The sequence below is a fragment of the Pseudoliparis swirei genome, chromosome 10 (assembly GCF_029220125.1).
Source record: "Pseudoliparis swirei isolate HS2019 ecotype Mariana Trench chromosome 10, NWPU_hadal_v1, whole genome shotgun sequence".
NCBI lineage: Eukaryota > Metazoa > Chordata > Actinopteri > Perciformes > Liparidae > Pseudoliparis > Pseudoliparis swirei.
Genome location: NC_079397.1, coordinates 13,852,158 through 13,877,881, shown reverse-complemented (window position 1 = coordinate 13,877,881; position 25,724 = coordinate 13,852,158). Strand labels below are relative to the sequence as shown.

The following is a 25,724-nucleotide window of genomic DNA, read 5'->3' as shown; positions in this document are numbered from 1 at the left end:
CCGCCGTGGGGGTAACGCTCGAGTGTGTGCGAGTGTGTCTGTGCCCTCGGTTCGCTTGCTCGCTCCGGGCCGTATTATGCAGGGACTTGGGAAGACGGAGAGGGGGGACCCGGGCCGAGACCTCGACCGGACGTCGCTGAGATCCACCATGCCAGCCGGCGGCCCTCTGCAGGTCAGTGCACCCTGAAGGAGAGAGAAAACTGTGTGTTTGCAAAAGAGAGCGAGACGGGTGGAGATAGAGGGGACGGACGCAGGAGGACGGATGTGATCAACGTAAGAGAGATGCATCTTCCTGTCTGTGAGGCAGTGGCCTCTCCTACCTCTCCTACCTCTCCTGCCTCTCTGCCTTTCTGTTCTCCCCTCCCCACAGTTCGGCCCTATCCACGATTCTGAATTGCTGGTCCTGTCTTAGCTTTGCCACAGAGCTGCGGTATGTCCTGCCTCTGTGAGAGCTGAGGATCACAGGGCTGCTGTGAGGCTCTCTGGGTTGGGCCGAGTGTCCGCACTCTATTCTGAGACCAGGTTACGGTCGCAACATCCATCAAATACCAATTAGGGTCCAGGTGCAAAGGCTCATAAAGTCCTCTCATGCAGCCGGTGGTCCACAGCACAGGGACTCACGAATGCCAAGAACAAGAGGTCAAGCTGGGGTTGCGGTTTTGAGAAGATGCTTTTTCTGTCTTTTTTTCAACATAACATTTTTATGGCCTTTTTTCTTTTATTTTTATAGATTACATTTTGTAGTTAAAATTTTATTTATTTATTTATTTCTTCATTTAATCCTCTGACTCATCATTCACTAATAGGAATGCACAGAGTCTCTCCAACACACACACACACACACACACACACACACACCCTCTCTGGTGTCTGTTGCGATTCATCTTCTGTATCAGTGTCAGGGCCAGCAGTGTTTCTGCCCATCAACCAGCAGGGCTGTCAGTTACTGGTAGTATATTTAGCGACACACTCTCCAGTGAACAAAGTGCTATTACTCAAGTGTGTGTGTGTGTGTGTGTGTGTGTGTGTGTGTGCGTGCGTGAGTGGATGTAGTCATCAGGGCCATCCACACTAAATATACGTATGTATATAAAGGTTTGTGAATCAAATTAAACTTAAATCAAAAAACTTTCAATTAAATATTGAATTTGACCCAATATTCCCTCAGGAAGACCGTTGCAGCAGCACTATGAACTCATAGAACTGCACAAATAAAGTTGCTTCTTGCTCACCACGCCCACATGTACCCCTCATGAATGCTGGTTCTGTTCATTCGTTTCACTGAACGCACACAAAGACGAGGTTACTTTCGATCCCTGAATTTCCCTCTTGTGTTTCGATGAATCATGAAATGCATGCTCAACACGGATGATCGTTGATGGAGGCCTCCAACCATCACGGATTCCCAGCTGACAGCATATTTCACCATTTGGTCACCATCAGTCACGAGCGATGACGCTCGTGATCTATCACGCCTCTCAAAAAGGGTTTGCCGAGTGCTGTCCACATCTTTGTCAACCCTGTTTCCTTAATTATATGTTGGCAGATGTGAAGAGAGAAATGTGTTCCACCCAGAAGAGCGGAAATGACTGGATGCACCTTCGCGTGCGTTTCAGAAACCGTTCTCACGGCGTGAGACGCGTCCTGTAAGTCGACCCCGGACGCCGCTCGCGTTTAGCTTGTGACTGATGCGTTCATCGCGACATCACGTGTCCATCGTTGCCATGTTGTTTTTACTGACGGGTGGATGGGTTGCGCCTGTACTTATAGTTATGTAAGCAGGTATAGAGACAGTGTGTGAATACCAGCCACACATCGTAAATACATGTATTGCAAATGCAATGCAATGCAAAAAGTTGTGTTGATGGTAGAAACACATTCCCCACAGGCTGCTCTCAGTAGCTGTCAACATAAATGTGCTCACTGTTTACTAAGAAGGGTCACTCTCATTGTATCTCGTTTAAATGATACCGGGTTTTTTTCCCACTTGATCTGCTGGACTTTGAATATATTTCTCAGTCCCTGAGTTCGTGTCAGTGTCTCAACGTCCAGGCTCAATGCACTCATCATATCTCAAAATCAAGTACAAAGGAAATTGGTGGAATTGTATTTATGAGGTTTTTTTGTGAGCGCCGCCTGACCAGCGAAGCAGCTACGATGAATCTATTTCGATGGTGTGAAGGCTTTACACCTCTAAGTCACTCTCTGAGTATAGAGCATAGCAACAGGGTGTGGAGCGCTGATACAGAATTAATAGGGATCACACAGCCCCTCAAAACAGGGAAGCCACGGAAGAAGGTTTCTTGGTGGTTAAATGGTGCTATAAAAGACGAGAACACTTGTATTCCAACAGTTGTTAAGTGTCCTTCTGATAATCAATAAAGATAAGATAAGATAAGATAAGATAATCCTTTATTTGTCCCACAGTCGGGAAATTTCAGGATCACAGCAGCGGGTGCACGTTAGAGCATTAATAAAAATAAAACACAAAACACAATAACAAAACGAAATACTAAATACTAAAATACTAAATATACAGAGGAAACTAAATATAGAAGGGGAAAACAAAGTAAAGTGCTGAGTAAAGTAAAGTGCTGAGTAAAGTGTTGAGTTTGCCAGGATCTCCAGCGATCTAATGCAGTTTGTTATAATAAATTAATTTTATTAATTAAATGTATTAAATTTGATTTAATAAAGTGAAATAGCCTGACGGCACACAATGAGGAACCTCTTCTGGTTGTAGGAGGTCACCATTTAATGGTGTTTAAGACAAACTGCACCCTGGGAAACAACCTGCTGCCAACGAGTGGAGACATGCGAGTTCTTTACACACCGGGCCTGACGGCGCCCGGCTGTGGTCATGTGGTCAGAAGTTCAATAAACCTTCAATTCCTGGAGGATCAGTGCAGCGATGCCTTTCCTCCATTCAACATCTAGCGTGGGTCAGAGTCGTCCACTCGACCCCGGCCTGTCCTGAGTGGACTGGCCTCCTGAAGATGGAAATCTTTAATTCAATAAAAAAGTCTTGTGAAAACGTACTTTGACTAAAGCAGCTGGACAGAGTCGTGTCGAGCAGATGTGTGTTTCTTGGTCACTTTTTTCAGTTGTGGGATCATCTCGAAATCATCCACAGTGTCCATGTTCATGGATATGAATTTTTCTTTTCATCCAGGGCAATAATGTGGCTTATTGTTTTTTTTTTGTGGCAACAATTGATCTCTAGGGCACAGAGGAACAAGCGATATTATCAATATTACGACAATCACGTCACTGTTGTGTTTGTAAAAGGATACCACAGATGATTTGGTTTTGTTGTTGTCACTCATGCCAACAATGATGATAATCATTGACGGATGATCACGATAATATTTCACAACTTTCACATTTCCCTTGTTCCGCCTGCATTCTTCCTCCGAACAACAACTTGTTGACTGCAATCGGTTTTAGTGTCTGCTGCCGTGTGTCCCTCCATGACCACCATCTCATCTTCTTCCCACTTCTATCACCTCCCAGAATACATTGCTGCCTCTCTTTGACATTACATGTGTGTGTGTGTGTGTGAGTGCTCGTGTAACATCTTCTTGGCCCCTACATGACAGATGCCACATTCTGAGTGTGACTGTGAAGTATGAGAATGTGTGTGTGTGTGTGTGTGTGTGTGTGTGTGTGTGTGTGTGTGTGTGTGTGTGTGTGTGTGTGTGTGTGTGATTCCGGGAACTTTCATCCTCGACTCAGCTGAGCCTTTAAATGGCTTGTTGTGTAATATGCTTGTAATTCAATATTTAACATTATTGTAAGGAATGCGAGCGACGGTTATGAATCATTTACATTAATTCACAGCGGTAGAAGAGCCAAAGATCATATTTTCACATGTTTTTATGTATGGCCTATAGTCAGAAGTTGTTTTTACGGAGAATAATATGATATTTTGTACCTCTCTTTGATCAATTCTGTATTCTTTTCTTGTCTTTCTGTCATTCTGTCTTGCCTCTCGGGGGAAGTGTGTGTTTTCTTTTCATTCGTGGGGGAAATGACAGCCAACTCAGTTTGAATCTGAAACAGCTTTTTAGAGCCCAGTTAGCTGCCACTTGTGTGCATGGTGTGCTGAAACTTGAAAGTCTTTGACGATGCAAAAGGAGCCATGACAAGTGATAGCAGACGGAACTTTAGAATTAGATTATCAAACACAAACACACACACATACGCACGTGTAAACCTTGAGCTGATTATTACTGGTGAAATAAATCACTGGCATCAGCGTTTGGTTCGAGTGTTATGTCACACATTTGTTCCTCCATCCACTTGTTCCAGTCGTACGTGCCAAGAAAGAACAGGAAACCCCCTCTCCAGTGCCGAGGCTCCCCCTGCCGAGACGCCATAACTCACAGCACTACCTCTCACTCTTACGCACACTCAAAGTATATTTAAAAGCACTCTAGAATTACAAATCCACGTTCACTTGACTGTAAATCACTCTCCCTTCTCGCTTTGCATACACACCCTGCTCGTAAAGAAGCGAGTGTGAAGCTGTTCGATGTTTTTTCTTAGAATTTACAAAAGAACGGCAGGGAAACGTTCTTCCACGTATTGCTGGTCCGTCGAGCACGTGGGTTCACGAGACTGTGTGTGTGTGTGTGTGTTAGTGTGTGAACATGTCAGTATGTAAATATTTGGCTTGTGCGGCCGTGTGTCTGTTGCGTGAGCCGGGGTCAAGGACGTCACAGCCCCACTGGTATTGTCCTCCGTGCAGCAGAACGATGGAACGACGTGGCTGTGTGACGTCATCTGCGGTTTTTAATGCGCCAGAGGGGAAAAAGTGAGAGCAGGGCAGGAGAGATGGAGGAGAAGGAGGCGTGTGGGAGGTGGGCGGGGGTTCTGTCTTACCTCATCTCGTCTCCGTCGCTGATGTCCCCCCCCCCCGGTGCCTGCGGTGCTCATGGGACGATTGTTGATTTCCACACAATGAGATGACGCCGGCAGTGGAACAAAAGCTCTCTGTTATTAATTGTCCTCTGTGTGAAAACCACGAAGGCATCGACGTGCAAAAGAAGTCAAATGCTTTCTCTTGTCATTAGTGTTCAATTGTCATTGTTCTTTAATTGATTGGGAAATCATTGAATCTTCACACAAATGTTTTGTTTACCAAATGTTACTTCTTCTTTTTTCTTCAAGCAGGGAAACGGTTGGCTTTATTCTATTGGGACAGAAAGTTGAACAGCCTTTTAAAGAAATGTTGTCCATGAAGTTGCTAATCACCGGTTATTAGCGTCTCCATTTTAAAATCAACCATATGCAACTATTTTAACAAGCGTGTAGCTCTAATCTTAATCCTTCTATTCGTTAAACGTCCCCGTGACAGGATAGATAGAAAGTTTCCCGACTTTTTGTGTCTAAATTAGCCTGCTCTGTGCAAACATATTCATCATCTCTAGGAGCCTCATGGGGCCCAAAAGAAATGTCCTGCCTGAGGTTGAGCCACCTTCTCCGCGGTGTGTGTGTCCCCCTGTAGATGTGTGAGTGTGTGTTGCTGGAATATATGTGTGCCCTTTGACATCCTCAGTAAAAATAAACAGCCATAACTTCTCTTGGACAAATAGTCATTGACCTCTTCTCAGAGCCACACACACACACACACACACACACACACACACACACACACACACACACGCAGAACGTCACTGGCTAACATTAGAAATAATTATAAATTACATGTAAGAGTTGATAAATATCTGGTATTTATATATATATATATATATATATATGTTCATATATGTATATATATATATATATATATATATATATATATATATATAAACTATACATTGATGAAGAAAGATTAACCTTTCCTCTCGTGCCAGCTGCAAGTTGTATTTCCGAAGGAAAAACAAACTCTTAGATGGCTTTAAGTTCCCCTGGACTTCTCTCTAGTTCCACCAGCAGGTTGACATGTTTATGTTCTGAAATATCTCAGATGCATTGCTGGGAAATGTGGTTTCATATATCCATGGTCCCCAGATTGTAATAATAATAATGTGACCCCCTGACTTTTCATCGAGCAGCATCATCAGGTCAGAATTGATACTTACTCATAACAACATGTGACCTTCACATCAACCACAGCTGCACTTTGTTTGTCGGGTCACGCGCTAAACTAAGAGGACATGATACCCATCATACCTCTCCACATTAACACGCTTATCAGAGTGACTTCAACATGCTGACATTCAGCCCACAGCATGAATTATTATCCTCACAGAGTTGCTGTCACTCCTTGAGCCTCTTTCTCTTGTTTCAGTTCAAATAAAACTCCGGGACAATTCAACACTTTGATGAGTGGATCCTGGTGAGTTTCATTTTACGGGGTTTTCTGTCCCAAAGGTCAGACACTGCATCATTAACCTCATCATCTAATTGTCAGCTATGCAATGGTTATTATTCTGTTCACTCCCTGACGGTATAACTTAAGTCTCCATTTTTGTTTTGTTTGTTTGTTTGTTTGTATTTTTTATTCAGTCAATCAAATCAAATACAATACAATATTTCCTAAATAATATACAAAAGAGAAAGACTGAAAAGGTAGAGGTAGAAGCAAAAAAATGCTTATAAATTCCTATCCGAAATTGAAATCAAAATAAATCAGAAAATTAATATAAAATAAAGAAGAAAATAAAACAACAACAAAAAAACAACAATAAACTAAATAAAAAACAAAATATATTTATATATACTACCACATACATCTTCCATATTAATACGTTTTTAATTACATTTATAACTCTCAAGAATTGTAATTTTAATGGATTTAAATGAGTGTATCTAAACTGATAGTTGGGATGTGCATAGTGTGTGTTTGTGTGAGCAGACTTTAAGAGGTTTGTCTCAGTGGAGAAATCTCCATCGTAACAATTAAACACTTTAATCTCCAGGTGATTATCTGAGATTACACAGTAGTTTTGATCAGAGAGCTCTTACATCCCTGATGATTTTGACCACATTGCCACAGCTCTAATAATTCTCGTGGGGACCAGACTTTCCTCCAGCTTTCTTCTGTTTCTTTCAACACACGTGTGCTGATAGCTGTTGTATAGAATACGTTCTCCACTGTGATGACAGAATGTAACCTCGGCGTTGAACATCTGATATCCTCATATCGGCCACACAGTTATGACCATCGTGGTTTTTATTACTGGTGAACTTCCCCGTGGGTGTATACATAAGCGACTGAATTGCAGTCGTGGCACACAAGTGTTGCGTCGTGTGTGTGCGAAAGGAGACGCCGGACGCTTCGCTGTCATGAAGTCATAACACTGTGTGCATTTGTCTATAACTAATTAATTATTATTTTATTTTCATTTTCATTTTCTTTATTATTCATATTTTTTTAATGTAATACGTCCTGCTCTAAAATGTTAGTGTATTGTATATATTGTGCATTTTTTCATACTTAATATTACTTTGTTTATGTTTACTCTGTCACCATGCTGCTACAACCTATTTCCCCCTGGGGATAAACAAAGTATCTCTCTCTCTCTCTCTCTATCCCTCTATCCATCTATCTATCTCTCTCTATCTATCCATCTCTCTAATTAGGTGAGAATGTTTACTGAGCAACGTGAAATGTCCACGTTGTAAACAACATCACTGCATTATCTGCACAAACTGTACGTCTTGAGATTAAGAAGTGTGTGTGTGTGTGTGTGTGAAAGTTGTTGTTCATGTGCAGTCACGCAGCACCTCTGACATATCCACATTCATCCTGTCATTCCTTTCTCACATCCAGCGTGATCGTGTTGCCTCGCTGACTAAACGAGATGAAACATGCGTTCTCCGTGTCCTCGCTGATATCTGACATCCTCGAGCTCCTACCAACTCGTGTTTCTATCTTCCTGTGTGTGCACAGCATGTATGTATACGCACACAAAGAGAACGCTGCACAGTCGTCATATCCGAATGGAAGACGTGCTGAAGGAGATGGAAATGTAAAACTTCAGATTTCAAAGCACCATAACACTGTTATTCTGACTTCTTATGCACAAACATGTCATGCTTGAGTGTATTTAGTGTGCGTTGACGCAGATTTCAGGACAGCTCAGAAAATATCCTCCACCCATGTTGAGAAGAAGAGGAAAAACACCCCCAACCATGTTGGCTTTGAACCTTTAATACATTACATTACATTACATTACATGTCATTTTTTATAACCGTTACAATATTGTTATAGTGCCCCAAAGTGGCAGAAGATCCGCTAATGTCTCCAAAAATCACCGTTGATGTTTTGAAAATTGATAAAAGATCCCTACATTCCTCAGTCGAATACATATGTTGGTAATACAGATACCACGTCTTTCCCCTCCCAGTTCATTTCTTTTCTTTTTTCCTCCACATGTTTTCCACCACAGTGTCTTTATCTGCCTGTCTCTTTAAATGTCTGAAATATTTGGGATGCAGCTCTGGTACAAAACAGCATTATTCTTGGAACTCGGGAAGCGAGTAATGCCCACATGCACACAAACACATGAGGAAGGAAGTGTGTGTGCGTGGGGTGTGTGTGTGTGTGTGTGTTGTGGATGGCGATGAAGGCCGAGCCATTAAAGGCCAGGAAGCAGCCAGGGGGGGGGGATGGCCTGTGATGTCACACATGGCTGAGGCCTGAAGCTTAACCCTCCTGTTACCTTAGGGTCAATTTGACCCCATTCAATGTTTAACCCTCCTGTTACCTTTATATTTACTGACATATTTTACCCTCGGGGTCAATTTGACCCCAGCAATTAAAACCTCCAGAAAATTATTAGAATTAATATTGTTTCCCAAGTTTAAGTGTGAGGTACTTTATGTTTGTTTGTTGACTACCTAAATAGCCCTTTAAATATATAAAGAAGTTGATATTTCTTATTTGTTTGACACAGTGAAAAACACCGACATTAAACATTGAATGGGGTCAAATTGACCCTAAGGTAACAGGAGGGTTAAAGGCCTGGGTGGGTGCGGGGGGTTAAACTCCAAACAGGCTTTGGCTCATCTGTGGAATAATTTTTTTTTTTAAACGACATCGGAGAAAGAGACAGCAAGACTCTTTCATCTTTCTGTTATTTCGACATTTTCACACCACACCTCAAACCCTACGGCACAACTCCAAAACACGGTCACACGCACAGTACTGGACAGCTATTCACAGAACTGTAAACAATATGCACACGATATGTACACAATATACACACAACATACACACGCATCCTGCGGCGGTGTGCTCCTCCCACACTCCTCCGGTCGTGTTTGTTTTGGATACAGACGCTCACACTCACATTGTGACAAACAGACTTTTCGTATCAGTGGCTGATAATTGACGTCAAACCACAAACACTGTTAGGACACGTTGTGTAATCACACGGGTTGTTTCTCGGTACTTTAAGACTTACGTGACTCATGATTGATCTCTATGCCAAGTGTGTTTCTGACACTTCATTCTGTTTGGTTCTCATATCTTCAGTGTGCCAATCATACACACACACACACACACACACACACATACGTACACATACGTACACACGTTCACACAAAACAGGATCAGAGACACATATTTTGATGTGTGAGATGCCGTGCATCAGGACACCAGAGTGACTCCATCGTCCTCTCTGTGCCTTGAATGTCACCGAGAAGTTGCAAAAAAAAAAAACAATGTATTTAAAACTACTTAAAAAGTCAGTTTGTCCTTTGTCATCATGTAACAGGCAACGCCGCAGACGACTTAGTCAACCGTTTTTTGTCAAATATTCCTCCTGCCATTTGATATCTCTCGGTCAGAACCTGGTTTCATGCAGTATTTCCCTCCGAGTGACCGGCGTGCTGCTGCTGTAGAGATGACATTCCTTCAGAGGGGAAGGTCTGCAGCCTTAGAGCAAACATCTGCCCCCGAAGGGTCATTGAGTAACTCACTGTTGTCCTGAAGGGTGACAGCAAAGAAAGAAGTAAATCAACAAACAGCATGTTGTTGGAACACTGTGATTAGGTCTGATTTATTACTGAGAAATGATGAGCATTAATCTTTTTGTTCTCACAACATGTCAATTCCAATATTTATGTCCCTCTGGTTCACAGAGCGCATACCCGCGTGCACCTATTTTAAACACCATAAAGTAACACAAGGAATTCCAGATATTGCTCCCGTCTTCGCCCACACAAAGTCTCTCTGACATCAGTCCACTTTCCAAACATGCCTTCCCTGTGATACAAACTTAAAGCAAACACTCAACAATGAGTAATATATTTTTACAACTACACAAATCATCCCGTACGGGGCCGAGTTTTTTTCCACAAGCCATTGTGTGAAGTCACTGTATGTGTGTGTATGTTGGAAGGGATGGGCATCCAGTGGTAATTAAAGAATGTCCAGAACAACACACAAGTACATTGAAGCACATATATGCTTCTCAGTTGAGTGGCTGGGAGTTTGATAAGGCCTTGAAATAAAATACACGAAGATGTCAGTGCTTCTATTTTAAATACAACACACAATATATGTAAGTGCATCCTTAAAGAGTCTCTTTTGAAGGTTTGTACTTTTTTTTCTTCCCATCTTTCTGGTTAAGTGTTTTTATTTTAGGAATGTCAGTCAATGCTGGAATTTGACTTTTTGAGCTTGAAACCAAGTTTTAAATCGTGTGAACTGGATTTTCTGTGCATAAAAATCAAATCAGCCGCAGATAGCCGTTCTACTTCGGACATGTCAATGCTCGCTTCTGTCGTGAATAAAGTTTTTAAAAATGCAGAATATGGTAGAATGAGATACTGAGTAAGGAGAGACCTTTGATGCATTTGATACAGGTTTAGCAAGGCGGTGAGAGATGCTAAACGACTGTACTCTGAGAAACTGCAACAGCAGCTCTCAGCAAACGACTCTGCTTCTGTCTGGAGAGGGCTCAGGCAGATCACCAACTACAAGCCCAAATCACCCCACTCCATGAACAATGTGCTTCTGGCAGACGAGCTCAATGAGTTCTACTGCCGCTTTGAAAGACAATGGAGCAGTCCTGAGACAATCCCCCACAGCCCCATCAACAAGCCACAGACCATCAGCCCACCCTCCCCCAGCCCATCAGGGGCTCACACCTCTGGAGCACCCTCCATCAACTCAGCGATGACCCTCGTCATCCTGGAGAGAGGCGTCAACAGGCTGTTCAAAAAGCAGAACCCCGCAAAGCAGCGGGCCCGGACTCCGCTCCCCTCCACCCTGAAGCACTGTGCTGACCAGCTGTCTCCGGTGTTCACCGACATCTTCAACACCTCCTGGAGACATGCCACGTTCCAGCCTGCTTCAAGGCCTCCACCATCATCCCGTCCCCAAAAACCCAAGATCACAGGACTCAATGACTACAGGCCCGTCGCCTGACCTCTGTGGTCATGAAGTCCTTGAACGCTTGGTCCTGTCACACCTCAAGACCATCACCGACCCACTCCTGGACCCCTGCAGTTCGCCTACAGAGCCAACAGGTCTGTAGACGATGCAGTCAACATGGCCCTTCACTACATCCTCCAGCATCTGGACTCCCAGGAACCCACGCCAGGATCCTGTTTGTGGACTTCAGCTCTGCTTTCAATACAATCATCCGTCCCTGCTGCAGGACAAGCTCTCCCAGCTGCACGTGCCCGACTCCACCTGCAGGTGGATCACAGACTTCCTGACCGACAGGAAGCAGCACGTGAGGCTGGGGAAACACGTCTCAGGCTCCCGGACCACCAGCACAGGTTCCCCAAGGCTGTGTTCTCTCCCTCTGCTGTTCTCCCTGTACACCAACAGCTGCACCTCCAGTCACCAGTCCGTCAAGCTCCTAAAGTTCGCGGATGACACCACCCTCATTGGGCTCATCTCTGGTGGGGACGAGACCGCCTACAGGTGGGAGACTGACCACCTGGTGACCTGGTGCAGCCAGAACAACCTGGAGCTCAACGCTCTAAAGACAGTGGAGATGGTTGTGGATTTCAGGAGGAATGCAGCCCCACCCGCCCCTCTCATCCTGTGGGACTCCCCCGTCGATGCTGTGGAGTCCTTCCGCTTCCTGGGCTCCATCATCACCCAGGACCTCAAGTGGGAGCTGAACATCCGCTCCATCACCAAGAAGGCCCAGCAGAGGATGTTCTTCCTGAGGCAGCTGAGGAAATTCAACCTGCCAGGGAGAATGATGGTACAATTCTACACGGCCATCGTTGAGTCCATCATCTGCTCCTCCATCACCGTCTGGCACCCTGCAGCCACGGCCAAAGACAAGTGCAGGCTGCAGAGCGTCATCCGCTCGGCCGAGAGGGTTATTGGCTGCAATCTGCCTTCCCTCCAGGTCCTGTTCACTTCCAGGTCACTGAAGCGGGCCAGAAAGTTTGTCGCTGACGCCTCGTACCCTGGACACTCGCTGTTCGCGTCCCTCCTCGGGAGGAGGCTGCGTCCATCAGGACAAAGACCTCCCGCCACACCAAAGTTTTTCCGTCGGCAGTCGGGCTCATCAATGGAACCCGGGACTGACTGACTGTCACCCCCAGGACTACCACCTCTTCTTCCACCTTCCTCTCTCCTCCTTCTTCCCGCTCCTTCCTCTTCCTCTTCCTCCCACTCCTCCCTCCTCCTTCTTCTTCCCTCCTCCACACACGTCACTTTAACATGCACTTTAACTTGAGGCCTCCTCCACACACATGCCACTTTATTTGCATGCACTTTAACTTAAACACACGCCACGCGTAACATACACTTTTAACTAAAACACACCACTTGAAGCACACACCCAAACACTTTCACATTATTTGTTGTCTTTCTGTCGTGTTGATTGTTGTTTGTTTGTCATGTCCAAATGTTGCACCTTCCACCAAAAAAAAATCCTCGTTTGTGTAAACATTCCTGGCAATAAAACTGTTTCTGATTCTGATTCTGATGTGAACAGCACTTTGCTAAACTTTGCTGCAGCTCGGATTCTTTGTCGTGTGTCGAGTGCAGTAAGCGGCAGCATAACTGAACTCCTTTGGTTGTGCTGTAATAATATGACGTTTGCATGTTTGTCTTGAAGTTGAAGTATGAACAAAAGCTGCATGAGGTAGTTTAACCCTCCTGTTACCTTAGGGTCAATTTGACCCCATTCAATGTTTAACGTCGGTGTTCTTTCGGGTCAATTTGACCCCAGGCTGTTTTTCACTGTGTCAAACATATAAGAAATATCAACTTTTTTATATATTTAAAGGGCTATTTAGGTAGTCAACAAACAAACATAAAGTACCTCACACTTAAACTTGGAAAACAATATTAATTCTAATAATTTTCTGGAGGTTTTAATTGCTGGGGTCAAATTGACCCCGAGGGTGAAATATGTCAGTAAATATAAAGGTAACAGGAGGGTTAAACATTGAATGGGGTCAAATTGACCCTAAGGTAACAGGAGGGTTAAATCCTCTGTCATTATAATACGACGTCTCCTTGACACTCGTCATCCAAGAGGTTTAAGTTTTCTAGGCAGCCGTCTGCTGGCTGCGCATACTTCTCATCATAATAACTGGAGGGGCAGCCTCGGAGAAAGCGGCCTCTTATCAAACACTAAGATTGTATCTGTTGATGTGTGTGTGTGTTTCACAATGTTGCCTTGGCAGGACGCCCATATTTTTTCAAGGGTATTTAGCATGTTGAAGGACGCTATAATAGTACACAGCACATGTCCTTCTCTTATGCAACGCGGATGACGTCCGAGGAGAACCAGGTGATTATGGGCTCTCCTTACATACACACTCAGATACACACTCACATTGTTGACTGTGGTGCTACACACAGCTCTTCCCTAAACACAGCGGGAAATAACTAGATTTTAATATTTGAACACAAAGCCCACATATCTGTTTTAATCAATTTGTTAGCGTTTCTTTAAAAGGCACATTTTCGGTTTATTCTTTTTATAAGTCAGACATTTTTAAAGTCAGACAAGGCTCGAAACACAATTAGTGAGACAAGACAAGAACCTAAAATATTTAATACAATGTATTAGAGGTCAAACTTTTTGCTGATATTTCATTAATTTACTTGGTGATTACAATCAAATTAATAATGCAAAGCTACAACAATAAGAAAGAAATCAAAGATGATATATATGAATATATACATATATAACTTAAACAACATATAATATCATAATTGACTAATCTGCCAGTTGCATATGCAACCTTTGTACGGTGTTGCCCTGCAGGAAGGGCCAGCGGGAGGAGTCGTATGCGAGACTCTGTTTCCTGTGTGTTCATGGTCAGGAACGCAGAGAGATATCGGATCACTGCCACTTGTTCTCTCCTACTCACAGAGAGCAGATGGAAGTTCAAATGCAGACACACACACACACACACACACACACACGCTCACAGAAACACACGCACCTGCTAAAATGGAGCAGTAGCTCTGAACCCGCATGTGTCGTGTGAAATCGTAGTTCATATATTTCCTTGTGGGTGACATTGCGGCACTGTGCGTGGGTCTGTGTGTGGGCGAGTGCCTCCCACACTGTGTATGGGAGGGCAAAGGTCAAAGGTCATTGGGGTTGAGTAGGTTTGTTCATCCCCCCAATGCCTCTATGTCTTACCACCACACACACACACACACACACACGCAGACAAAAGTAAAAGACCGTTAAAAAAGCCGTTCCCTTCTTCGCAGGCCTCTCAAAGTGCATTCAGTCATTCAGGGGAACGTGCCGCTTGTTGTGCCTTTGAACCTTTATGTTCCACATTTTAAAGACCCTTGTCATTATTACTTCAATTCTGTCCAAAAACATTTGCAAAGTCGAGAAGAGATGTACAATTTAATTATTAATAATTTTCATCCCATTTCAAGTTAGCGTGGGCTAAACAGAAGTTAGCCGACTCCACCAGCAAAAGTCTCTCTGGCATGCACGTTAACATTCTGCAAAAACTCATAAACATTGATTTATATTTGCTTTAGCCCGACTTTAAATGAGGTCTCTCTCTCTCTCTCTCTCTCTCTCTCTCTCTCTCTCTCTCTCTCTCTCTGGCTCCTACACACACTCACATGCACGCACACACACATGCACGCACACACACACGCACGCACACACACGCAAGCACGCTCATTTATTTTTTTTGTACACCCTGCCCAGTAATTAGGCGTCCATCCTGGAGCTCGCACTCCATTGGATAACAGGAGGAGGAGGAGGAGGGTGACACTCCTCATCACTCATCACAAAAGGACAAAGCGAGGAACAGCAAATTGAAAGATTAACGATGTCAAGAGGCGGAACATAATGAACAGAAAGGCGGTTAAAGCTTATGTTGTTACTTGTACAGTGTGATATAGATGCTGTCATGTGTTTCTATATTTTCATTTTCTCAACAATTTCTTAACGATACAATGTTAGGAGTATATTTTTGATTACAGAACTAGTGCACTGCTTGTGCAATGTACACACATTTCCACTGGGTATGATGCAGTGTGTGTCCTATCAGCTAATGGCTGTGGTGTCTCTCCTGTAGCTTTATGTCTGTGTCAAAGCAGAATGCCGGAAGTGGGGTCAAGAAGAAAATGATGCTTTATGTAAATGAGAGAGGAAGAAGGGAAGGATCAAAAAGGACGAGGATGTGTGTAACAGTAAAATGACACTTGGGTTCACTTAGTTGTCTATGGTTCCGTGTCCTTTTCCCGTCGTCCTGTCCGTGTTCCTGGTTCTGCTTGTTGACCCTGCCTGCCCTGAACCTGGATTCTCTGCCTGCCCCTTTTGGACCTTGTTTTTTTATAAACTGTTTTTCCTCATTAAAGAGTGTTATTTTTGTGATTCATATTGCGTCCAGCCTGTCTCTCTGCGCCTGAGCCTCACCCCGTCACAAGAACCTGACATTTCCGTCATCGAGGCCGATAAAGAAAGTGGAAACGTTGATTCTCTCCCTAAGTGTGCACCTTTGTGTCTGTCCAGGGATAATATAGCAATATGCTGTTGCAAACTTAAAATAAAATATATTATACAGACTTATATTGTGGGTGTCCAGAAACGTCTGCATGCTCAGCGACCTCCCGTGGTTGCGGTGACTCCCACTTTCTCAACATACACATTTTATTCTTCCATTGACCGTCTGCCGACTCCTCACTCACGACCTTCAACCTGCCCCCGACTAGTCTAGGGACCACCGCCTCTGACCTCCAGAAGCTGCTTTGCAGCCGCAGAGAAATCGAAGGGAAACTGTTTGGCTGTCGGCCATCAAGCAAAGGTGCCTGATAGCTCCCGGTGAACACACTGCTGAGCTCCTCGCCACCACTCAGCCGACTGAGTGCACCTTTCTGGTGTAACAGCAGGCGTGTTTGAATCACACAGTTCCTGAGTCACATTCAAACTGACTCACGCAGTGAACACCGGGAGCAGCAAACACATCTGGAGCATCTGTCAGAAATGCAACAGAAGAGGAGTCACTGTCGTGTCTGCGTAGCGCAGCAGAAGGTCATACGTGCATTGTTTCATCTGGAATTGTGTGTCTGCAATTGACTGTAATTGGTCCTTTGAAAATGGACATTGTGTATGAGCAACAAACCATGGATGTGTCTGAAAAGAGGAGCTTCGTTGTCTCTGCTCTGCTCCTGGTTTGAGGCCACAACACACGCCGGTTTGAGGCCAACGTGGTTGGATTAAGTGTAAGTCAGACACGGGTCTGCTGCCACTCAAGTCATCTAGAGAAAACACAAGTGTCTTTGTCCCTGCATCTCTTCCCCCGCGTCATGCTGACTCCTCTCCTTTGTGTCGCTATCTGTTTCTCTTCATCTGCTTTTTTTTCGTCTTTCTTCCCGCTCCCTCGCCCTAAATGGCAGTTACATAAAACCAAACAGAAAGACGATGCCTTCGGGGCAGAGAGAGCTTTTGAAAAACGCAGATGAAAAACAAAGAAACCCAGTCAGAGGCGAGCAGGGACACAGACAGACAGACAGACATACAGGGAGACAGACAGACAGACAGATAGACAGACAGACAGACAGACAGACATACAGGGAGACAGACAGACAGGCAGGGAGACAGACAGACAGGCAGACAGACAGACAGACAGATATATAGATAGACGGATAGATAGATAGATAGACAGACAGACAGAGAGACAGGTTGATAGACTGATAGATAGACAGACATACAGACAGGTAGACAGACAGACAAACAGACAGACAGACAGACGGAGAGACAGACTGACAGACTGACATTAAACAAAAAGAGTAAGAAGAAAACCAGAGCTCCACTCCTAGTTGCTCGTCCCTTCCTATTGGCCATGATGGCAACCAATTGCAGTGCAGGGGAGGAGCACTTCCTGTGAGGTCGAGGGGGGGCTCCCATGTGGTCTGGGGTTTATTTGTGTGTGTTTATGTGCAATTAGAAGACTTGTAGTTGTTTAGGTGCCCAATGTGCACATCTGTACATGTGCCTTGTGTGTGTAGAGAGTGTGTGTGTGCGTACATGACGTGATGTGGTCCCGGGCCTCGGGTTGTGCATCAGTGAATTCAGGGAATGGAAGTTTTACAGGCAGTAAGTTTATAAATACCATATGTCCAGAAAAAACACTGTGAATAAAGAGACCCTCTTTCGACAAAGGTACATTATTACTGAAGTTACAGTTTATATTATTATTTTGATGTTGATTACAATTCGTATTCATTCTTATTCTTATTCTTCATATTCTTATTGTTTTTATTTCTCATAGTTTGTGGCTCTACAGTAAACAGTATTGGTCTGTCACTCCCTATGGGATGGATTGCCAGGAAATGTGGATCATGTCATTAATTCATGTTTAAAAAGTCTAAATGACAAACGTCTTTATTTATTCATATCCTTGTCTCAATAGTTGGTCATTTGCCAGGTCAATAAAAAAACGCGGGTGGCAATATAATGTTCATTGTTTCCAGCCATCAAAGCGCATTCACAGACATTCTTTGCAGGTGCCGAGTGGCAGCTTCAAGTTCCCATTTCATCTTTTATTATATGTTGACTTTAATGATCTTGTGCGGTTACAGTATTTTATATCTTTAAGCAATGAGAACCGCATTGTACAGTAGTTTCATTGACTATAGCTCAGTCTTAGACCCATATCCAGTAAGCCCACAGCAATAAGGCACTAATGTGCGTGGCTCCTGTATCTGTTTGACGCACAACGAAGGTTGCTGTGGAAGTAGTAACATTTTTTTTTAATAAATGGTGGTTCCGTACAGACGAGCTCAGAGAACTCAAAACTTTTTTCTTCTTCTCATTCCTGAAAAGCAAAAGCTGATCCAGGTAGTCGACCCTTGACCTTTAGGACTTAACCCTGAGGCCGACTGCTGGCTCACAGCTTCTGAAGACAAACGTGCGTAACCCAGCTCACCACTAGTGCTGTAAACAACGAGCCGTCCCCCTCCATACGGTGAAACAAAGGGCAACATAATAATTTCATAAATCCAGTTAAGTTCACATTAAATGTGATAAACGCACACACGTCATTACATTTGTGGACACATTCAACTAAGTGAACACACATGGTCCGTGAAACTGTACGTAAGCCATTCCAATGTGTGTGTGTGTGTGTGTTTTGGAGGGCTGCCTAATGCTGAAGTTGATCAATTGTGACCACATGACTCCCAAAAGGGGAATGATGGAAACAGGCCAGTTCATATATACATACTTTAATCTCTCACTCTCTCCCCCTCTCTGTAGTCTTTCTTTCCCCTCCTCACGTCCCTCTCTGTCTTTGTCTGTTTCTCCTTCCAGCTATTTTCTCTCTCTCTCCCTCTCACACACACACACACACACACACACATTTCGAAGGCACTTCGAAGGCACTCGTACCACGTGCTCATCGTGTTTTGACAGTCTTGCCTTTCTAGGAATTGCTTCATGCTTTCTTGGAGCTGCATCCAGCCTGGATCAAGCTGTACTGTATAACACAGGCTGTATGGCATATATAGAACACATATATTACGTGTCGGGATCACAGCATCAGGACGGGTAAATTGTCCTTCAAAGAAATACATTTATTCAGACTTTGAATCTAACCCTGGGATATTAGTAACCCTTTGGATAAAGAGCAAGATGCAGGTTATCGGTTTGTTTTTGGTTTTGGTTTTGTGGCACTCGAAGAGTCCAAAACATATGTGTGACAATGTCAACACCAACGCCTGGTTCCATGAATCAAAGCTCCCTCCGGATAAGACATGGAGCTCATTTGAACGGCGTCAATGGAAAGTATTTTCTGCAAAAGTGCACCTGCCAAGTTTCTGTCTGCACGTGATGTCACCCCACGAGCACACTGCGTACATCCCCCACAGTGTTGTCCCAACAACTGAAAATGAAAACAATGAACTGAAAACATTGTGGACGGTTTGGGGCTCAGTCGACTTCAAATGGAGACGTCCGGATGACGCGTCGTGGCTCGAAAGTGCTACCTTCAAAAAAGAGGGGCAGCTCACACATAGAAGCTGCAGGTTTGGCCAAAGTTCTGCTTATTTTGGGTCAGCAATGGCCGTTTAAGTCCTGAAGTACATTGTGTCCCTATAGTGTGCACATGATCGGCTTTACAGATATGATCTATATGTTTCCTGGTCTACACAGACTGCGCTGTTTCAAACTGCCGTTGTGTTGTGTTGCGTCATTGTAAAAACTTAAAATGAGCTTCAATTCGAAATTTTGTAATAAATAAACCACGAGAAAAAAATCTGCTTCTGAGCTGTCAAAATAAGAGCCTCTTATCTCACCCCTGCTGCAAAACAAGGAAGTGCACTAAATATAGGATGGAAAAAAGCAGTGGAAAAAAGCAATGCAAATGATATATGTGGAGTTTTATTTTCATTTTTATTATAGCTTGGATTTGGTCAATAAACAAAAACAATGAAGACAGTTCATCAGACTTGTCCTGGCAGGATCCTGTGGAGGTGTTCTTGGTCTTTGCTGCCCTCTCCTGGTCAGAACTCACAGCAACGGAGATTGTTGACTTCTTTCTTCCCTGTTATCTTTTGGGTGGAGGCCTCTACGGCGCCAAGTACGGCAGCGGTTGCAATAATGTATTAAATTTAGTGTCTCGATGTCTCAGAAAAAGAAAATGTATACAGACCGGATGGGTGACAACAATTGAAGCCATTGATTGAGAAGCTGTGCTGATCACTTGAAAACTGAAATATGAATTCTGTATATTCTGTATCTCTCAGGGAGGTCCCCCCTCTAATCTGAACATGAACCTGTACGCCACCAAGAAGTCGGCCGCCGAGGGCATGTTGGACATCGCCCTGTTCCTGGCTAACATCACGCACATGAAGACCGTCATCGAACAGGGAGCTGGATACAGGTAGGTCTACTGTGTGTGTGTGTGTGTGTGTGTGTGTGTGTGTGTGTGTGTGTGTGTGTGTGTGTGTGAAAGAGAGGACACACTGCAAAATCTCACTGCAACTTCACTTAAAAGTTGGGGGAGGGGCGATTATGGGGTTCAAGCTCCTGAATTATCACATTATACAGAACTAGAACGGGCACTCAGTAGAGCGCATACCTTCGCATATCACAAGATTGGGCATTGAATTCTGAACATGTTGGCATTAGTTACATGCCAAGTGGATACAAATTGACCTTGCTATGGTAAAAAGAAGATGTTGACCTTTTCATGACCTTGACCTTGACCGTTGACCCGATCGATCCCAAAATCTAATCAAATGGTCCGCGGATAATAACCAATCATCCCACCAAATTTCATGCGATTGGGTTTAATACTTCTTGAGTTATGCGAGGAACACGCATACAAATAAATAAATAAATACACGGCGATCAAAACATAACCTTCCGCATTTTCAATGCGACGGTAATAATTGCATCCCGTTTCTCTCTCTCCTCCTCAGGTACTATGCTGCCGTCCTGACGCTCATCTCCTTCTCCCTTGTTCTCCAGATAGTGGCTGGAGTCCTGATCATCATCATTGGTGAGCCAATCATATGACAGCATTAGCTTAAAAAGCATCAGACATCCATCCCCCCGTGCTCTTAACCTTTCATATTAACACACTAACGCACAGACTACTGATTTGTCGTGAAGACACACTCGGTGCAGTCTTGTGTTTGGCACAAAAGGGTTTCGAGCAGAAACACACATCCTTTATTCAACATGAGCTACGAATATAAAAGGCTGAAAGTAAAGTCACATGCATCGGAGCAGTGAGCTGAGCATTGTTATGATTGTTTTGTTGTTATTTTTGGTGTGTTTGTGTGTGTGCACATTTATTGCAGCTCGGGGAGACATAAGCGAAGAGGCCAATCAGAAGCGCCTGGACGGCCTGAACAACATCACAACCATCCTCATCTTCCTCATCTTCGTCAGCAATATCTTCATCTCTGTCTTTGGGATGGAGCGCACCGGCCTCTTTGCCAGGATGCATTTCTGACCCTCTGATGTAGGCAATGATTCTAATATGGAGAGTGATTGGGAAAGTAGGGACAGACGATGTACACACACACACACACACACACACACAACACACACACACACACACACGCACACACACACTTATCGTTCTACTTAAAATACTAATAAACTGCAGTATTTCTGTACTCCGGTTTTTATACAGGATGAATGGATTGGGCCAAGGGACCAACTAGATGTGTGTGTATGTGTGTGTGTGTGTGTGTGTGTGTGCATGTGTGTGTGTGCGTGTCTGTGTGTGTGTGCAGCTCGTTGTGAGCTGACCAGCCTCCCCTCGTGTCAGCGGTTGTTAAACTTCCTGAACAATCTGACCACCGGCATCATCTTCCTCACCCTCATCGTCAACATCATCAAAGCCGCGTTCGGCACACAGCGCAGCTGCTTCCTGCGATGGCTGCTCCAGCGGTTCATCCTATAGGCCGATGACAGATAACGCAATCGAGCACACACCGTACGTACATTCACACGCAAAAACTAAAGATTAACATACAAGTTTAAAGTTGCCACGAGGGGAATTTACACTTGTGACCGTGTCCTTCTTGACTTTACTCAGCTGATGCCAAAGTAGCACCATTTGAAATCAAACGCATAAGGAAGCAGCTCTAATTTCTATCCTCTCTATCAGCTTCATAAAATCGAATCAAATGGTCCCCGGATAATAACCAATCATCCCACCAAATTTCATGCAATTCAAGAAGATTTTGACCTTTTCATGACCTTGACCTTAACCTTTGACCCGATCGATCCCAAAATCTAATCAAATGGCCCGCGGATAATAACCAATCATCCCACCAAATTTCATGCGATTCGGTTAAATACTTTTTGAGTTATGCGAGTAACACGCATACAAATAAATAAATAAATAAATACACCGCGATCAAAACGTAACCTGAGCAACCTCCCAATCCCAGTCCTTTGGCTTTTGCTCAAATTTAAAAGCAGCTTCTTCACCCTCAATCTGCACCACAGTGTAATTGCGTCCATATTGACTTTATTCATGCCACATCTAAAACGTGTTTATTCTGAAAAAAAGTGTGTTTTAACTCACGCTGCTCTCCTAAAAGATAGAAGAGAACCTGGAGAACCAGACAAGCTCAAAACGTCAATTTAGACAAATAGAAGTTACGAAACATTACGTCAATATTTTATCGGTCAACAAGTGCGTCCTGAGTCTGCTCCTGAGGAGCCGGGGGTTCTTTGCTCCAGAGCATCATCACAGTCTTTCGTACGTGTTGAGCGAGGGTCAAAATGTCCCGTGATCGAGACGGAGGGCGAGTGGCTGCATCGTGTTGACACGTTACTGTGTGTGAGGGGCAACTGTGCATCAGACGTCTGGCTGTGTGTGGATGTGTTTGAAGTGTTTGAAATTGTGTGTTTGTGTGTGTGTGTGTGTGTGTGTGTGTATTGTAGCCCGCAGGGACCTGAACGTGGTGTCCAATCAGAAACGACTCGACTACCTGAACAACCTTGCCACAGGTGTCATCTTCCTCACCGCGGTGATTAACTTCTTCGCCAGCTTCTTCGGATCCAAGAGGACCGGCTTCTTCCGCTGGCTGCTGGCTCGACTCCACTTCTGACACGAGCACACACCCAACCACACACACACACACACACACACACACACACACACATTCAGTGTATTTCATCTGGGCACACGCTGATTCACAGTTGAAAATTCACATTCAATTCGCCTACGTTCAAACATCACATCTTATTTATCATTCAGGCTCTTGAGATGTGCGTCACGCTGTAATCCAACTAAAATAATGTCACTTTAACCAACTGTACATCTATGTAAATAAGATCGTATGTGCTGCAATAACGTGCTTGTGCATAACTTTTGTTAAATTGTGTGTATTTCAAACGGTTTTACACTTGTTTTATAAATATTTTGTATGATTTTTTTAAACTTGTTTGACGTAGAAAATCATTTTCAGGCTCAATACGACAAAGAAACAGGGTAATATACATAAAACATACCCCTCTAATATGTACCGACACATTCTCCTCCAGAAAGCTGAATAAATGTAGTGATTTAACAGAAGTTAAGATTATTGTGTGATTTTTTGCTGAAAATAGTGAATGCAAAGCAACAGGTGCACATTATAATAATGTCACAAGCGAGTGTGTGTGTGTGTGTGTGTGTGTGTGTGTGGTTGTGAAGATGTCAGTATTTAAAGAAGAAAAGCAAATTCGCATTTTAGTTTGTGCATTTATATTACGGGAATCAAAATGTATATATGTGTGTGTGTGTGTGTGTGTGTGTGTGTGTGTGTGTGTGTGTGTGTGTGTTTGTGTGTGTCACAGGCCGTCGAAACCTGAATACCTTCACCCTGCAGAAACGTCTGGACTACCTGAACAACGTAACAACCACCATAGTCTTCATCACCACTATCCTCAACTTCTTCATCAGCACCTTCGGCATGCAGCGCACTGGACACTTCCCTTGGCTCATGATGCGCATCCACTGACGTACACACACTTCTGCTGAATATTAAAGTTATAGACACACTCACCACACTACTCATAATACGGATTCATTATTATTATTTATTCCGGCACTTAACTTTTAATGTAGATGTTAGCTACTGGATACACTGATCCGTTGTAAGTAGCACTGTTGTACATGTTAACACTTGCTGATTTTATGATTACATAACTTAAATAAAAAATATGAAGAAGACAATTATGTAAAATGTCTTTTTCTTTCAGTATATTTTACAACGAGTTCTACATTTACTGTTCAAAGCCATATACATACATAAATAAATGAATGAATACATTAAGTGTCTCCCTAATCTAACATCAGCCTCATCTAACTAGTGCTCACTGCAGCAAGCAAAATCCACGAATGAAACACAAAAAGTGCATGAAATATTAAACGGATTCAGAATCGTTGGTACTATTAAGTCCCAAAAAGGTACTTAAGTACCATAAAGTAATGGAGAAAGTCTCTGTTTGCTTGACAGTAAGGTCAGAGGTCAAGCTCATTACTGAGAATGTCCTCATGCAAAGATCGGGAACATCAAAATAATGTCAAACCTGCACAATGATGTATTGCCATGTACGTATATTAAAGTAGCCGAGCAGTCGTATCGCTCTATATATGAAGTCAACAACTGTCTGTCAAATCAAATAAAGAAAGTTAAATTGAATAATATCTAAACAATATTTATTGTCAGATTTTATATTGAACTGAATAAATAATACGTTAATAATAAATGTTCTTGGATTTGCAACGCTCATCGGAATACACACATTTGATTGGCTGAGTATCATTACGTCATACAGATTGTCAAACGCGTGTGATTGGTTGCTGTGTTTCCTGGACAGGTGCCGTACAGGCTGGAAAAGTTGTGCCGACTCAAATAAAAGCGTGTAGGAGCGCGGGAATGAACGATATGGACAAAGTCACTTTCTTTGGCTGCACACCTCTGTGGCCGTTTATTTCCTCACACAAACATTTCACCCGTGACACTGACCTCTCGTGACCTTTAAACCCCTCGACGCCACCCCGTTGCCCTGGTTACGCTCCCAGCTCTTAATGGGACCCGGTCACGTATCCTGCACACCACCCTACTAGTCTTGTGAATTATGTGCTCCCAACCGACAATTGCTCCACTTTACCGCCAACATCGACTTTGAAGGTTTTGTCCCCGGCCTCTAGCACGCGAAACGGTCCTTCGTAGGGCGGTTTAAAGGGTCCATGGCGGCCGTCCTGGCGAATGAAGACGTACTCTGCTGTCTTTAGGCTGGACGGGACGTGTGACTGCGGGAGGCCGTGCTGCGACGTGGGCACAGGGGTGAACACTCCAGCCTTTTCCAGGAGAGCGGCCCGCTGCTGTGTCGCAGACCACGGGTCTGTGACCTTGGGGATGAACTCCCCAGGAACCCGCAGCGGCTGGCCGTACACCAACTCAGCGGATGAAGCTTGAAGGTCCTCCTTGGGGCCTGTTCTGAGCCCCAACATGACCCATGGGAGCCTGTCCACCCAGCGCCCGTCCTTGAGGCTGGCCCGCAGAGCAGCTTTCATTGAGCGATGGAACCGCTCGCACAACCCATTAGCCTGTGGGTGATGAGCAGTAGTACGGTGGAGCTTCAGCCCTGCAGGCTTTCTGCTACTGCGTTCCAGAGCTCCGACGTGAACTGTGGGCCTCTGTCCGAGGAAACGTCAGCTGGGGCCCCAAACCTGGCGACCCACGTCCCAATGAACGCTCGAGCCACCTCATCCGATGTCGTTGATGACAGCGGGATGGCCTCTGGCCAACGCGTGGTTCGGTCCACCATGGTGAGGAGGTGTG

At 44.1% G+C, this 25,724-nt stretch overlaps 1 protein-coding gene across 4 annotated transcripts; it reads left to right on the top strand.

Moving 5' to 3' along the window:
- Positions 1 to 24,101, top strand: LOC130200844 (ninjurin-2-like). Of its 4 annotated transcripts, XR_008833089.1 has the most exons (6): positions 1 to 172; positions 20,169 to 20,305; positions 20,847 to 20,926; positions 21,231 to 21,394; positions 21,672 to 21,874; positions 22,834 to 23,467. XR_008833089.1 is itself a non-coding variant. In XM_056425413.1 (5 exons), the coding sequence occupies exons 1-4, from the start codon at positions 77 to 79 to the stop codon at positions 21,383 to 21,385; spliced, it is 468 nt and encodes a 155-aa protein (XP_056281388.1). In that variant the 5' UTR covers positions 1 to 76; the 3' UTR covers positions 21,386 to 21,394; positions 23,731 to 24,101. The 4 variants fall into 4 exon arrangements, 3 of the variants coding, with proteins under 3 accessions (XP_056281388.1, XP_056281389.1, XP_056281387.1); XM_056425413.1 differs by lacking the exons at positions 21,672 to 21,874; positions 22,834 to 23,467 and adding an exon at positions 23,731 to 24,101; XM_056425414.1 differs by lacking the exon at positions 21,231 to 21,394.
- The last annotated feature ends 1,623 nt before the right edge of the window (positions 24,102 to 25,724 follow it).

What these genes read in the sequence shown, in the direction of transcription:
- LOC130200844 (XM_056425414.1), top strand. Translation starts at nt 77, where the DNA reads ATGCAGGGACTTGGGAAGACGGAGAGGGGGGACCCGGGCCGAGACCTC. An exon ending in CAGCCGGCGGCCCTCTGCAG is followed by an intron (nt 173 to 20,168) that starts GTCAGTGCACCC and finishes TGTATCTCTCAG; the next exon opens with GGAGGTCCCCCCTCTAATCT. An exon ending in AGTCCTGATCATCATCATTG is followed by an intron (nt 20,927 to 21,671) that starts GTGAGCCAATCA and finishes GTGTGTGTGCAG; the next exon opens with CTCGTTGTGAGCTGACCAGC.